Here is a 15,065-nt window from a genome sequence, read left to right on the forward strand (position 1 = left end):
GAAGCAGTTGGCTTATGTTTTGGCCCATCATTTGCCTTCTGTTGGATATGGTAAGTACAATAATTGCAGACAGCTCAAAACTGGGGCAGAATGGGGACAAAACTAATGAGTTGGGTACACGGCAGGAGGCCCTTTGTGTCACAGAGTAACTCAAGGTCCTCGGGGCCAGACGGCACCTTCCCGGCCGGGGGCGGCCGGCTCGGGACTCGAACCGCTGACTCCCGGTCCTGCCCTGCCCCCGCCTTCGCCAGGCGTGTCGTTGCCGTGAGCTCATGCGGACTACAACACCCATGACACCAAGCGGCACCAAAGCCGCACAGATCCCGCCACACGCTGCTGCGCTGCGTCGCTTAGCATGCTGGGAGGCGTAGTCCTGTCCCCACAACCTCTCCCTGGCTGGGTGGGCGGTGCCTCCATCACGTGCCCGCGGAGAGAGCCGGAGGGCAGCCAATAGAGGAGCACGCTCCTGCCCCCTCGATCCAATAGCGCGCGAGGGCTCCCTGTCAGCCCGCCATGGCGGGCGGTTGCCAAGGGGAGCGTTGCGTCACGGGGGGGCGGGGTAGGAGGTCAGGGCGCGCCTGGGCGGTGGCTGCTGCCGGCGGAGCGGAGCGGAGCGGAGCAGGGCGGCCGGCGGGCGGGCATGGAGCTGGGCGCGGTGCTGGAGGCTGTGGCGGGGCGCGGTGGCGGCGCCGAGGCCGTCGAGCAGGCCCTGGGCCGGTACAACGAGGAGGTAAAGGGCTGTTGGGGGGAGAGGGGGGCGCGCGGCCTCCCCCCCCTCCCCCCGCGGCGCGCGCTGGCCATTGCTCTGCCCTTCCCCCCCCCCCCCCCCCCCCCCGCTCTCCCTGGCCGGGCCTCAGCCGCGGTGTCCCCGCACCGCCCCGGTCCCCCCCCCCCCCCGTGTTTCCGCGAGGGGGCCGGTGCCCGTTGCCGTCCCGGAGGACCCTCCGAGGTGCCGCCCTCGCGAAGGACCCCCGCACGCATCCGCGTGCGGCCTTTACTCTTCCCCCCTGCCTGCTGGGCGCCTCCTGCCTCACTGCTTTGCAAACCGCCACGCGCGGGAATAGGGGGGCTGCGTGCAGGAGCAGTACTTCCTGGAAGACACGTTTTTTACCTGAATACAAAATTAGAAGTATCAACAGATAGGGATCAAGCCCCCTGTAAGACTTGGTTATTCCTTCTTGATCCCTTATTCCTTGTTTTGCCTCTGCTCTGTCTGCTTGACATGTAGCACGGTGGGTTATTGGTGACCATGCTGTAAACTTAAGCTATAAAATAGTTCTTTTTGCCTCTAAAATTTTTTAACCCACGTATATACTTCTTGGAAAAGGCTGGATGGAATAAATCTTAGTTTTCTTAAAGAATAACACCGTGTAATTGCTCACCTGCCTGAGGTGTTGCCCTTTGTAGGCAAACCTTTGTCACCCAGTTTGGGTGGCCTGTGTGAGAGAGGCTCATGCTCTGCTTCGGTGGTGACTGTGTCAAAACGTGGAGAACTAGCTCTGTAGTGTGTGGGGGCTGTAAAATGGGACTGCCAAACCTCGCTTACTTTTTCTGTGTTTCTGACCAGGCTAAGGGGAAAAGGTGAGGCAGCTGAAAGCTGGGTCACAGCAGATTGAGCTTTTAATGCTGACAGGTAGTAAAAAGTAACCAGTGTCTACTGTCATTGCAATATGATAGGTGTATGTTCAGTCAAGAAGTTAGGAGGTGTTTCTGCATTTCCTGGTAATGTTGGGAAATAGAAATTAAGGTGAAGCTAGATGTTCGGTGGATTTTTATTTATTTATTTTTCTGATGGGGACTTCTTGCTACCTAGATATTATTAGAGCAGTGTAGTTTGCTTCTAAAGAACAGGTGACTGTCCTTTGTGTAGACACTTCTGTAACTGGCACACAAGTTGTCTAAAGTTTGTACTGTCTCATGGTTTGGCTCTGGGTGTAGTTTAAATGCAATTGTATTGAAATATTTGTTAAAATTTAGGAATCTGTTGAAGGAATAAACTTTCAGGTTATCAATTAAAGATTCCTAGCACTGTGACAGAGGGAAAATTCATGTGAATGTGGATTGGTGTAAACTTATTCTTCAGACTCTGAGAGGTGGCTTTAAGTTTGCTATCTTATGTGCAATAAATCTTAAGTATTACGATGACAGTAATTAACTTGCGCTTCTAAGAGAAGCTTGAGCAAAAGCCCGCCTAGGTTATTTTTGTGGGTGTGAAATACAAATGTAGAGATCGGAGCAGCTGCAGGTCACTTTCTCTGAAGTACTGTTAGGTCTAGAATCCATTAGACTCATCTAATGGTTTTAATGCACTGACATCTACAGTACAGAGGGTTCTGATTAAGGGACCTTCTGCCTCCTGTATTTACTCTTGAAAATGACCCTTTGTTAAATTTTGTAATGGGTTCAGTGGAAAAGTGCATGTAAAATATCGTTTCTGAAATTTGCTGTACCGGATTCCATCCCTTCTCCACAGTTCCCCAGATGACTTAATTAGGCTTAAGGTGACTTTTCAAGGGTGGAGTGAGAGCTGGTACGCTTTTTGTTCTGGGATTTTTAGTTTTCAAATTGGGTGTGGAGTTTTGTGTATAGCTAAATACTTCTTTTGAAGTGGGATGGCAATCTTTTAGTACTGTTTTAATACAACACTTCCCTTGTTGTGTTTCTTGTCAAGAAGTTGGCCTTAATGTTTCCTACATCTCTTTTCCGGTGGCAAGAGACAAGAAGTAGAAAGTGATGTGGTGGCTCAGTGCTGTTACACATTTAGGTTACTAGATATCTTTAATATATTTTGTTAAGGTCTAGACTAATAGTGGTTCACAGACGGCAGGTAACTTTTCAAGTCTCTTGGTGTTGTTTGTGATTTACAGGAATCAAAAGAACTTAGGGCTGAAGGTTCTGTGTCATCTTGGTTCAGAGCAGCAGCAAAGTTTTAAGTCAGAATTATTGCCTGTGGGCCAGAGAAGACTGGACACAGTGTTCTAGGTTCTCTTTACCCATTTTTTTTTTTTTATATTTCCAAACTAAACACAGCGGATAATCTGCCAGCTAAATATGCCTTAAAGAGAAAGGATAGATTAAGTACAGTTGCAGGTGACTGTAAAATAACTACAATCAGAGAAACTAATAGGTGTAGTCTTCTCATTCCTCTATCTTGTCCCATTTGTAGCGATTATTTCAAATGTCTGTTCCTTCAATGCTTAGACTACTGTTGCTAAATTTCTTTAGTACTCTTGAAATATTTTGCAAATACAAAGATTGCCTGCTCTTAGTTTATTACTCATTAGTTAATGTTCACCTGCCTTTAGTTGTCATCTTTGTGAATTTGTGTGGTTCAAGAGTGAAAAGCTGTTATTGGGAACCTTGTAAGAGAAATAAAAGGAATTATTTTCCTGGCATTCTCATGGACCTACCTGGTATTGGTAGCCCTTAATGGCAGGGTAGATGTCCAAGCTTTTCTGTGTAATTGTGTGCTTGTGTTGTGAAAGGCAAGGGGCCCACTAATGTGCTTTGAGAGTCACCTTTGTTTTTCAATTGCTTGTGTGATGCAGAAAAATTTTGTGTTAAAAGTAATAGAAATTTTGATTTTTCAGAAGCTGTTTATCGTGCTTAATCATTTAGCTTGAAAGTTTTAAAACATTAAATTATCCGCTGATAGTGCTGCTTTTTCCTTTGACTTGGAGAATGAACTTTGTGATTTGAGCAGTATTTCATTATTAACATACTTCAAGATACTAAAAAATGGAACTAGTCTCAGTAACCAGCTCAAATGCTTAAAGACACACAAACATTGCTTGTTAGACTATACCTGTCTTAAATTTAACTGTACCTGTAGAAACAAATACAATGCTAATGTGTTTTGAGAAATACTGCAACAAGGAAACAGAAGAAAATATTTAGTAGTCTTTGTACTAAGATTTATTTGACTTGTTCTTCTTGTTTTCTGGACAAGCTTATGCTGTGGCTCTTCCAGGTTGGGGCACTTTAAAGTACAATCAAAAGCTTGTAAACAAGAACTGCTTTAGGAAGTCTGAGTAGTAAGGTAATTGTAAAACACAAGACTACAGCTAACGTTTTCTTGGCCTTGTAAAGTGCTGTGTGAGGGTGTTAACTCATATCACAAATACAGCCCATAGAGCAAGGTTCATTCTGCACCAGCAGTGAGGTAACTGTGAAATTGTTAATTGGAGCTGCTTATTGAAATTATTACCGTTAGATAGAACGGGAGAAGGATATGCGTTTACAGGGTGTCACTTTATTAGCTGACTTTTAACCAGACTGCTAGAGCTTATAAATAATTTTGCAGTTGTTACCTGTTTAACAGGTGATGTTCATGCACAACAAATTAAACTTTTTTCTTTTTTACAGAATAGGGCTGTTTTCAGATTTGATCCAGCAGATGAAGAGAAAAGAAAGGTAAGTAAAACAAGCTATCCAGCTTCATACATGCTCTGTTTAGAAATGTAACAAAGGAAAGGTTGTCTCCTAACTTAGCTGCCATTGTGAAGTGATGCAAGTAGACGTTGTTTAAATGGTACTTACAAAAAGTTCTGGTTTTGTCTGTCTTTCTTCAGCGCAAAAGACATGAGAACCCCCCATTCCGTTTTCTCCAAAAAAGGAAAAATAATCCTCCAAGCGAAAAAACAAACAAAAAAAACTGTCTCAAGTAAAAATAGTAACAAAAAAGATGCAAGGAGTTTTGATGGATACAGATTTTCTTGGGGAAAAAACAGTTAAGATTTTTGGAAAAATAAATTGAAGATACTCTCTTCTTCTGGATCTGAGATAGAAAGCAACTCTGTAAAATATGTTTCCATTTTTTTTTCCCCTCTCAGTATGTAATAATGTAACAGATGTATTTCTTGTCTGTGTTAGACATCTAAAGAATATTAGGGATTATGATGAAGGGAAAAGTATTAAGGAAAGCTCTGAAGTTGTAAGGGAAACAAAATTACAGAAGACTTACTCCATAGGTAGCTGAAATCAGTGGAATGTGTGCTGTGAATGTGAAGTGCCAAAGGCAGGAAAAGTTTGTTTTATGGCAGGGAGCTGTACAGGTGTGTCAGGTTTTAACAGCTCTCTTGAGAATCATCCAGTCTTGCATTTACAGTTTGGACTGCCCCTGTTTTTTTTTTATTATTATTTTTGTGGCATAATATGTAATGAGATGTCCCTTGCTTTTTTTTTTTCCCTCTAAATAGAGATCAGGCTGAGTCACAGCCTTATTGGGAAAAGACTCATTAATGAGCAAGGTTGCATGCTTTCTCTGTTTTTGAAATAAACTCAAAGTTTGAAATGAGAATTTAACATCCCTGTAAGGATAGTTTGTCTCAAGTCTGACACACATTGATTCACTCCATGACTTTGTACAAAATATAAATATTTTCAGTTTTCAAATTATTTTCTGATGGAAGTTAGTGGAATAAGTCTTCCTTTATCCTTTGTATTTACAAAACTGTCAGTGTTAATGTGTACTATAACCGTAAGTTACAGTTCTTAATTTCACAGAAGACTTGAAGTCCTCTTAGCTTGACTTTGCTCTGGAGTGCAAGTATGTAATTCAGCACAAAAGTAATACTGTAAGTTACATAATACTATGGTTAATATTGCTGTTGTCTCTTGGAAATCAAAATCAAAACAGGAATGTTGCTTAGCAGTCTTCCCTGCAGTCTTCCCCACAGTCTTCCTGTAGAATTGGTTTGTTTCACAGACCTGGGAGCTGTCTAAAAACATCTTTTCCTGCCCTGCTTTTTGTTGAACAACAGCTGTTAAAGGCTTCATAAGAAGTTTTTCTGTTAATGTATGTAACTTTTTGAATTCGGATTCAAGTATGTGTAAAATGCAGAGATATAACAAGATTTTTATGGGACGTACTTTCAGTTTATCATAGGACTGACTTATAAATTTGAATAGTGAAAGCTGAATTTGAGCAATAACCACTATGGTAAACACTTAGATATGTTTGATAGTTTTATAAGCTGAACACTCTAGAGGTGTGCATACAGTTGAATATTCTGTTATTCAGTGTTTTAAGCCCATTGTGGTAGTTGGTTGTGGTTTCTGGCTTGATTAAAAAGCATTCTGAAAACTCTTGGTGGAATCATTATTTCCTTAATTAGTTAAGTTCACTACACATTTTCCTGCCAAATTGTTGTTCTTTTTGTGGCATTACTTAAGGCTGAATGGAGCTCACCAAGGAACGTTTGAGACATTAAGCAGACTTTAAAATTCTGTTCTAAACAAAATTCAAATGTTTTTTAAAATTGCATTTCCAAACTGTTACCTTTCTTAATGGGAAAATCCTTAATTGTATGTGACCAGAGTCACCTTTTTAAAGGCAACATTTGCATACAATACTTGATACTGAAGGTTTCCTTTCCTTGGAGAAGGAGGAGGGCAGATTCAAGAACAGAAGTGCATAGAAGAAAACACGTATCTAGCAACAGATGGTGTGCTACAGCTCTAAAGCTTCAAAAGGCTTACCTACAGTTATTAAGTATTTAACTTTAACTCTGGCTTTACTTGAAGCTGGCCTTCAGTAATATGACGACAGCCCAGTGTGCACATTTTAATGTATAGAAAGAGTTCAGATGGGATCTTGATTTGTTTTTCTTGATTGTGTCCGTGTTCCTCCCCTGTCCTCCACTACCTCTTTTTACATTCAGAATGACACAGTGTCTAGGCTAGAAAACTGGATGTGAACTAGAGAACAGAGCAAATGAGAATAGATAAGAAGTCAAACTGGCAAAAATTAAATAAAGACAATGAGCATTTTAAGTGGGTAGGAATTTTTTTAACAATCACTTAACTGCATCTGTTCAATATTCTCAGTGTCTGTTAAATATTCATCATCCTCCTTTCATCTTTCAGTTAAGGTCAAAATAAAACTCCTTTAACTTCTGTGCAAGAATGCAAGTACAAGATGAACAATAGCAATCCAAGTTTTTTCTCTACCTCACCACACAGCTTCAGCCATGACCTTACATGATAGGCACAACCTTGCAGTAACTGTAATTGTATTATAATGTAGGCACAACTGAGCTTAGCACTGTTCTAGGTTTGTTACTGGTAGGGAAAAGACGCTCTGAGTACAACAGTGACATGCTATAAAATACGGAAGATAGTAAGGTCAGAATTATGGCTTGATTATAAAAGTTGGATAAATCGGACAGCAAAACTTGTATTTGTCTGTGCTGGCATAACATGGCTATCAAATCTGATTTATTAGGCTGTAAGCTAACTATCTCAGCAGTGAGTTTCTAATACTGAACTCCTGGAGAGAAAAGTAGGTTATCTCCTCTAGAAGGCAGAAAGAGAGGCCAGGCGATCAGGCTTGATGAGGAAATCTATGTGGACAAAGCTACAGGACTTGACAAGCTTGTATTTTGTTATCATACTATGGTGTACTAATGTGAGCTGCTGCTCGTCCTGGGTGTGACTTTCTAATGATGTATGTATCTGCATTGGCCTATATGGTGTGTGCTGTGGATTGAAATCAGTTAACAGCCTATGTTGTACTGTTAACATCTACTCAAACCAAATCAGATCTAGCTGGTGCCATTCCTTCTTAGCTGGTGGCTAGCTAATAAAAATATGCATTCTGAAAGCCTATTTTCAGTTCCTGTGTGTAAACAGTATAGGAATAGACAACCAGAAAAAAATTTGTTCTAGATTAGCAGCTGAAATTAAGCTGGTGGGGTTGCTTCAGAGAAGGTTAGCCAGCTCTTAGAAATCTCAAATATTTGTATGAGCTAGCCAAGGAGTTCTTGACAGGGTTTTATCGGAAAAGACCGAGTCTTCAAAACGGGAAGACTTGTCAGGTATGTAGCATGTTTGACAAAAAACAGTTGGTTCTTTATATCCATGATGGAATTCTGTGTCAACTCCGGAAAATGAGTATCTAGTAACTTGACTGGGCAGGTCCCCTCGGAGAGGGGAGTTAGGCTTAGGGTCCTCACCTGGATGTGGTATAGTAGGCACTTCAGCTCAAGCCTCACATATCTTAATGCAAAAAAGGAAAGCTTCCAAAATCCCAGATGTGCCATATGGGAAAAGTTTGAGTCACTTTCTGCTCAGTTTAAAAATGAGTAAAAAGGTTTAGCTTTATTTTTCCATTATCTTACCTTGACAAGCCTTAATTCTGCTTCTGAAGTAGCAGCACATTTGGGCTGCTACTGAACTTATAAAGGCAAGGAAATCACAGCATTGTTTGTGGCCTGGAAACTTCTGTCAATGTTGATGTCCCCATTAACAGTGACCTTCCATAACTGGAAAGAGCTACAGCACCAGTATTGTTTGCCTGGGTGATAATAACAGAGAAAGTAAATCTGTCTGAGGTAGCCAGGAAGGGTGGCTTTTTTAATTGGATGAAGACGGCATTGAGTTTAAAGAACAGGAAAAAACAGCCAAATGTAAGGTTATTACTTATAAGCCATATTCTTACCTGAAATGATAGGGTCTTCATGATTTACATACTTCCTTTTCAACTCCTTATCTTTTGTCTGTTTCACCTCTGGTAGTACTTGTAACATTTGTTTTCTACACCCTCTTTGCATTACAAAACATAAAGGAAGTGGTTATAATCTCTTTCTGACAGCTCTTCCCCCATTTTCATAAGAAAGCTGTGTCCAAATTACTGTCTTGAGTCAGTTCCTTGATACAAATCTCTAAAGTTTGAATGTCTTTGTTTCTTGATTTATTGCACAGCTTCAGCTTGAACATAATAGATCTAAAATTCAAGGCCGCCTTTAGTGGGTAAAAATTGCCAGAACAGTCTCTTCCCCCCTATTACTGAATATATTAAAGGTGTTGAAATAGATGATGGTAAATCATATCAAATGTATTATGGGACCCTATTGTTTCTCTCCACATCATGAGTTTAATTAGAAGATTCCTTAAGGCTGTGGACTGTACCAAACTTGAACTTTGCAAAGATGGAAGCACTAAAGCATGTTGATGGAGCAAGATGGTGTCACACTCTGAATCTCAAACTAATTAGCTAGCGCTGTTGCTGGTTCACCCATAGTGTCCTTCATTGAGCTGAGCTCGTTCCCTTTGCCTCTGTTCTTCACAACCCTTATCCCATCTTCTGTAAACTGGAAGAGGTTCTCAACAATGATAATATCAGAGCTGTTAGACTATGCAGTACATAGAGGAAAACTGTAGAATGGAAAGACTAACTCCCAGTAAGTAAACAAAAGAGTTTAAACTGATATTGCTTCATGCTTCCTTATATTCCCAAATAGGTTCCTTTACACGTTCATGATCAAGTACTCAAAGCACTTCTATTAGCATTCCTGTGTCAGAACCTCTAGGAGAATGTATCTTTTCAAGTGAAACTAGCTGACTTTTGAGGCCTTTGCTCTTTGTTTTGCAACCACAGATATAAAAGTAAACTATAGTGCATGATGGTGAATTTATAGATATAGAACCTGAGCACACCCATATAGATACAGATCTACAAAGTGCAGGTTCTTTATAACATTGTAAAATTTAAATCGTGATTGTGGCAGTAGTTAAAGCAGTGTTCTGTGCCAAATGCTATGCAAATTTAACATTAAATGTTTTATTAGTAATTGGGGGAGACAGGGAGACAGAGGTGTTTTCAGAATGCCTAGAATGTGGAGCCATATAACTTCTACTTGGTTTCATTTTTTGTACTCCAGAATCTGTGTTATTTGCATAACCAGATAATGAAAATGTAAACTTTGTGAATATACAGTACATATAAATGTTGTCCTGACTTTCAGAGAAAGCTAAAGCTTGAACTAATATTTGACACATACTTGGGCTTACTGTCTTAGTACCTTGGATGCTTAACTCTGAAACCTGATAGTAGCATAAAACAATTATTTTATTCTTTTAATATTGCTCCCGTTAGCAGAAACGGTTACCCAACATCTTATTCAGCTGTTCCAAGTTGCATCTCTTTGGTCCTGGAATCTCCTCTTATCTCTGACTTGCCAAAAACAAAGTCTCTCTTCAGTTTTTCTACAACACTGTTTTGCATGGTCAGTGAAAATACATGAAATGTAAAATGCATAATTTTGCCTTCCAGGAGATAGAGGCTTGTGTGTTAAGGGAAGCTTCTGAATAACTTGCAGAGCCACAGAAACTTTGAGTTGGTGCAAAAATTCAGGTCTGGTTTATCATTGATTACTTACTAACATTCCCTTCACCTATGTGAAATTGAGTAGGGCCTACTATGAATCTTCTTGTTTATAGCAAAGTAGAAGGCATCAGTAAAACTAAGTTTGATGAATAGAGAGCAATACAAATGAGGTGAAGCATAGCAGACCTATATGAGCTGTTGAGGAAAAATAGGGTATTTATGAATACATTTTCATATAAGCATTGTTCCTGGCACTGCCATTGATTTCACTAACCATTCTGCCCACTGAACAGCTGCAGAAGTAGAATTAAACAAATTAACAAGTAGACAAATTAACAAGTAGACAAAGTAACAAATTAAACAAGTAGAATTAAGCAAATTTTAAAAATACCAGTCTCTTGAACTCCCCAGAGCGAATTTAATTAAAACTGAGGTTTGAAAAATGATGAAAAACATGAGTGAGAAAACAAAATGAACTAAAGAGACATAAGTCAATGCAGCAGAAGGAAAGCATGACCTGCTGCCACTCCCCATTATTCAGGAGAAAGGGGAGCATCATGTGCTCTACCACATAATCTTCGATGAGGCTGAAGACATTGTTGCTGCCAGTTCACCCACGCTAAACCAGTAAACAGTCGCTCACTATTACAGCTATCGCTTTCCTTTCCTGACCCTTAAAAGAAGGTGGGGAGGACTCATTTGATTTTTGTGGCCAGTTCTTTAAAAAGCTTGACTTTTTTTTGTTTGTTTGTTTAACAAGTGTAGCAAGAATTTTGTAAATCAGCCCTATTCAGATTATTCCCCGGGGGCTAATATCACTGTTTGTCAAGATGGATGTATGCGCATGCCTTGAAACATTCTTAGAAGCAGGTCCTGTGTTCATTGATCATGAGGAATATAGTGAAGGTGATGTAGAAACAAGAGCATCTACTGAGTTGTACGCTCTCATTTCTGTTGTCAATGGATTTTTCTGGCAATTCTGTTAATGTGCTCTGTTACTGAGGAAGATGGAAAGTGGGAGCTACATGTATTTCCAAGTCAAATTGGCAGCAGTTCTTTTTTCTTGCCTTACATTAAACTTGAATGCTGAGAAACATGCCTCTCTATGTACTTACAGTGCTGTGGTGTAACTCAAAAATAAAAGTGCAGAAAATGAGAGATTAGGTTTCTACTATACTTCTGTAATGAACTTCTTGTTCACCTTTCATTTGCAACTTCTCCAGCACTGAATCACCAGTATCTAAATTAAGTGCTATATTCAATAAAGCAGTGTTTACTTGGTTTTGAATACTTCCGGGATGGAAACTATATTCTCTTGTTCCTGCTGTAATCCAAAGGCATGTTTAAGTAAAGAGAATAATTTGCCAAAGGGGAACAAGCAAAGGAATTTTTTTTTAATGCTCTTTGTTGTTTAAAAGCTACAGCAAGTTCAACTGACACAGTGTAGCCTGAGCTTAGTAGTCTATGAATTGGAAAAAGTGGATATAGGTCAGGTATACTTCATAAACATCTGCTTCAAAGACACAGAGAACAGAGGGAAAAGGACCTCTTGTGCAGACATCACAGGGCCAAAGAGCAAGATCAAAGTGCCCTATTTTTCAGTAGCATCTAGCATCCTCGACTCAGGTTGAGTCAGGAAAAGAACTGGAATTAAAGAGGGGTTTTTGGTTTTGTTTGTTTGTTTTGCCCAAAGCCACACAATAGGTCAGTGGTTGAGCAAGGAAAAAAAACCCAAATATCCTGTGTCTCAGGATATTGCTTTTTCTAAAGGAGCATATTACTTCTTAACATCAAGTGTTTGTTTATGCTATCAGGATAAAGAACTAAAATGGATTAGTATCTTGCTTGTCAGTACAAGATGAAAAATGGCTATATGTAGGCTTTGTATGTGTTTTAACACACAGTAAAATTTTAAAACGATGTAACGTTACTGACACTACAGCATGGACAAAATAATATGTATTGCTCTGTGTCCTAACCTTACTGTTAGCTTGGAAGCTGGGAATTTTTGAGTTTTAGAGAAGTAAATGTCTTTTACAATAAAAAAAAAAAAAATTTAAAGAGACTAAAAACTGTCTTGAATCTGTTCAAAATTATATGAATAACACTTATTGCTGTAGCCTGATTAATGAAAATCAAACTCCCTTCTGAATTTTCAAAAGATAGAACCCAAAACAGAAATATTAAATACACACAATTTAGGGGCTACCACTAAAACCCTGAACCCTGAGAAGGGCTTGCTCCTTAATAGGAGGAAGTTTGTTTCCTTGCATCAAAACCTTTTTTATAGATAATTCTTGAACTAAAATCAGATGCTCTAACTTTTCCTAAGCCCTGATGGCACTTGAGATGAACTAGCAGTGTTTCACTGTCTTGATTTCAGCACTATTGCAAGTGGCAGTATTTCAACTGAATGCTGGTCCCTCTAAAATTGTTCTTGATGGCTCAGTTCCAGAGAACTTTGTAAGAAGTTTGTATGTGCTTTTCACTAATGTCTTAGATTTTAAGAACTGATGTCTTGCTCTAATGCCTATGAAGCTTAGTAACTTGTTCTTCAAAGGATGTAATGGCTTAGTTATTACCATGTCTGCTTTAAAATAGCCTAAACATTCATAACATGCATAAGACAATGTATAATTAATGCCTTTAAAAATAAACTCTTGTCTTGCTTAGTTATGAAAACTTTTATACAGTCAAGACTTCAGGAAGGCGCAGGAAAGAAAGCGCCTTACAAACATACAAACGTATTTTTAAATTGGAAGTGGACTGCTAAATTTCCTAAAACACTTGTGTTCTATTTAGTAGCTATCTTTAGCATGGCTAATCATAGATAAGAATCTTCTGTTGCTGCATTTCACCAAGATTTGATACCATTAGATGATGGTGTTTATAATCTTTAATTAAATTGCAAGGATAGTCTTCAAACGTGTGGAGGGAGAGAGAGGTTTCCACCTCCTGTGGCAAGTCAGTAGGAGTTTAGTGCTGTTTAGAATCTCCCCCATGGTGCTGTTGACATTTTGCACTGATGCTTCCATAGCAGCAGGTAGATGCAACTGGGTGGGGGGGGGAAGTGTCTGAATTTTGGGGAGATTGGTTTCTTTGTAGTTAAGTGAACGTTCAGGTTCTTATCTGACTGAGATTACAGACCAAAGTACCAGATGTAATGTGAGTGTAGACCCTGTTGCTAACAAAATTAGGGAAATTTCTCTTAATTTCAATGTATATCGATTGGATCAATGAGATGATCCTCGGTCTTTAAAGTCTGCCAAGAAACCTTCAGGGATTTTACAAAAGCACTGTTAATGAAAAGTCAGATATGGTTTTATTTTGCATTTATTTACTGATAAGGCAGGCCGTCTGGTCCAATGTGTCTTTGAAGTGTTCATTCAAAATCTTGATTTGGGCAGAGTTGGTAACTTCCTTCACTGTTAATATAGTGCTGCTACACGGTTTCTGCAGAGTGTGAGTCTAGTCGGGGAATCAGCTATTGAATTTAGGTAAATTATCATGGACCACCTTAAAGGGCCTGTTATCAATAAGGAAGACTGTAACTTGTAAGTCTAATAGAAATCTGCTGGAACAGGAGAAAGTGGCTTTTTCCCATCTGTAGTCCTCTGAATTGTCCATTCAGTTCTGTTATTTATGAAAATTTTGCAGACCTCATAGCTGTTGCTTCAGCTTGCAAAGCAAAGCTAATTGTAGAAAAACTTTTTTAAAAACATAAAGTTCTTGTCAGAAGTCTGAGCTGTGGCTGTGTAATTTGACTGTGAATCTAGCCTGGCAGTTTCTTGTTTCCTAGTGTTTTTAAAAACAGTTAAGATGTCACCCTCAAAACATTTAGTGCAAGTCTAACACATTATGCTAAAATCAGAGACTTGCCTACCTCTGTGGGAGCAGAGCTAGGTTAATGTTGAAGCACTGTGAAAATTCCATACTTAAGTATCTTTTTCCAGGTACTTGTCTATGAAATTCACATGTTAAATACTGAAGTGCGAGCTCAGTTGGTTGAATGTTTTTTGTATACTGTAGCAATATCTATAATGGAATATGCTAATCGCTGTTTGTCATGTTGCTCATGTGATAGTAAGAAGTGGAGCTCACTCCTTGTTTTCCAACTCATCCTGGGTTCATCTGATCAGAGCTGTGGAGTTGTAGTCACGGTTTTGTTTGGATAGTGCTTTGGACGGGCTTCACCCCAGCACAAGCATGCTAGAAATTGTGTTGTGAGTTCTTACTGTCTGACTTGTTTACAGGTTGTCTTTGAAACATTCTTAAAACCCCCTCCCCTATGCTGGAGCGTCTGTTCTAGATTTGCTTTAGACATAACTATTTTTTAATTTTTGTCTTTAGTTGCAAGTAACACAGTTTGCTTGGGTGTCCCAAGTGGAACTTTCATTTTGAACTTTGGGTCAGGGTGATAGGTTGCTGTCCACTCTTTCTTTTTCAGTGGTGAAAAATGCAATTCCACAGACCATTCCCTAAGAGCTATTTTTTGTACTGTACTAGTATTCCTTTGCTTTTTTTTAACATATACTGCCTGAGACCATGATATAAATTTCAGGTCCTAAGCTGACTTCTGCACTAGGGCAATACAAATTAGCTGCTGCTCTGTTTCCTTGGTAACTTGCTCAGGTCAACGGTCAAGACATAAAGATGGGGGGTGGGAAGGGGAGTAACTATGTTCTGTGATGTACAATAAAGTTTTTATTCCTGCTTATTTGGGAAATTCTTCATAAATATACTTGTGGCTCTGGTACCCGTGAGTAATACTGTTGTCCTGCTCTTACGGCAATAAAAGCCCTATGGAATCCTGCTGCATCAAGCAAACTTTTCTGTCCTTTCTTTTCTCCTTCTTAACTGATTGTCTGATTGTTTCTATCTTTTTAAAAGGTAATTCAAATTAATAGTGCTGTTTCTATTGTGTAATTAAGATGTTATTGTTCTGAGTGTTATATTT

The 15,065-nt window shown here is 39.5% G+C and overlaps 1 protein-coding gene across 4 annotated transcripts in view; it reads left to right on the forward strand.

The window, feature by feature from the left end:
• Positions 1–604: 604 nt before the first annotated feature.
• The window catches only part of RIC8B (RIC8 guanine nucleotide exchange factor B), a 37,695-nt gene continuing 23,234 nt past the window's right edge, over positions 605–15,065 (forward strand). For all 4 annotated transcript variants that reach the window (XM_067308768.1, XM_067308775.1, XM_067308783.1 and 1 more), the window contains exons 1-2: positions 605–730; positions 4,366–4,413. In XM_067308768.1, the coding sequence (XP_067164869.1) occupies positions 641–730; positions 4,366–4,413 (138 nt within the window). In that variant the 5' untranslated portion in view covers positions 605–640. The remainder of the gene's footprint in view (positions 731–4,365; positions 4,414–15,065) is intronic.

Source organism: Apteryx mantelli, chromosome 1 (genome assembly GCF_036417845.1).
Source record: "Apteryx mantelli isolate bAptMan1 chromosome 1, bAptMan1.hap1, whole genome shotgun sequence".
NCBI lineage: Eukaryota > Metazoa > Chordata > Aves > Apterygiformes > Apterygidae > Apteryx > Apteryx mantelli.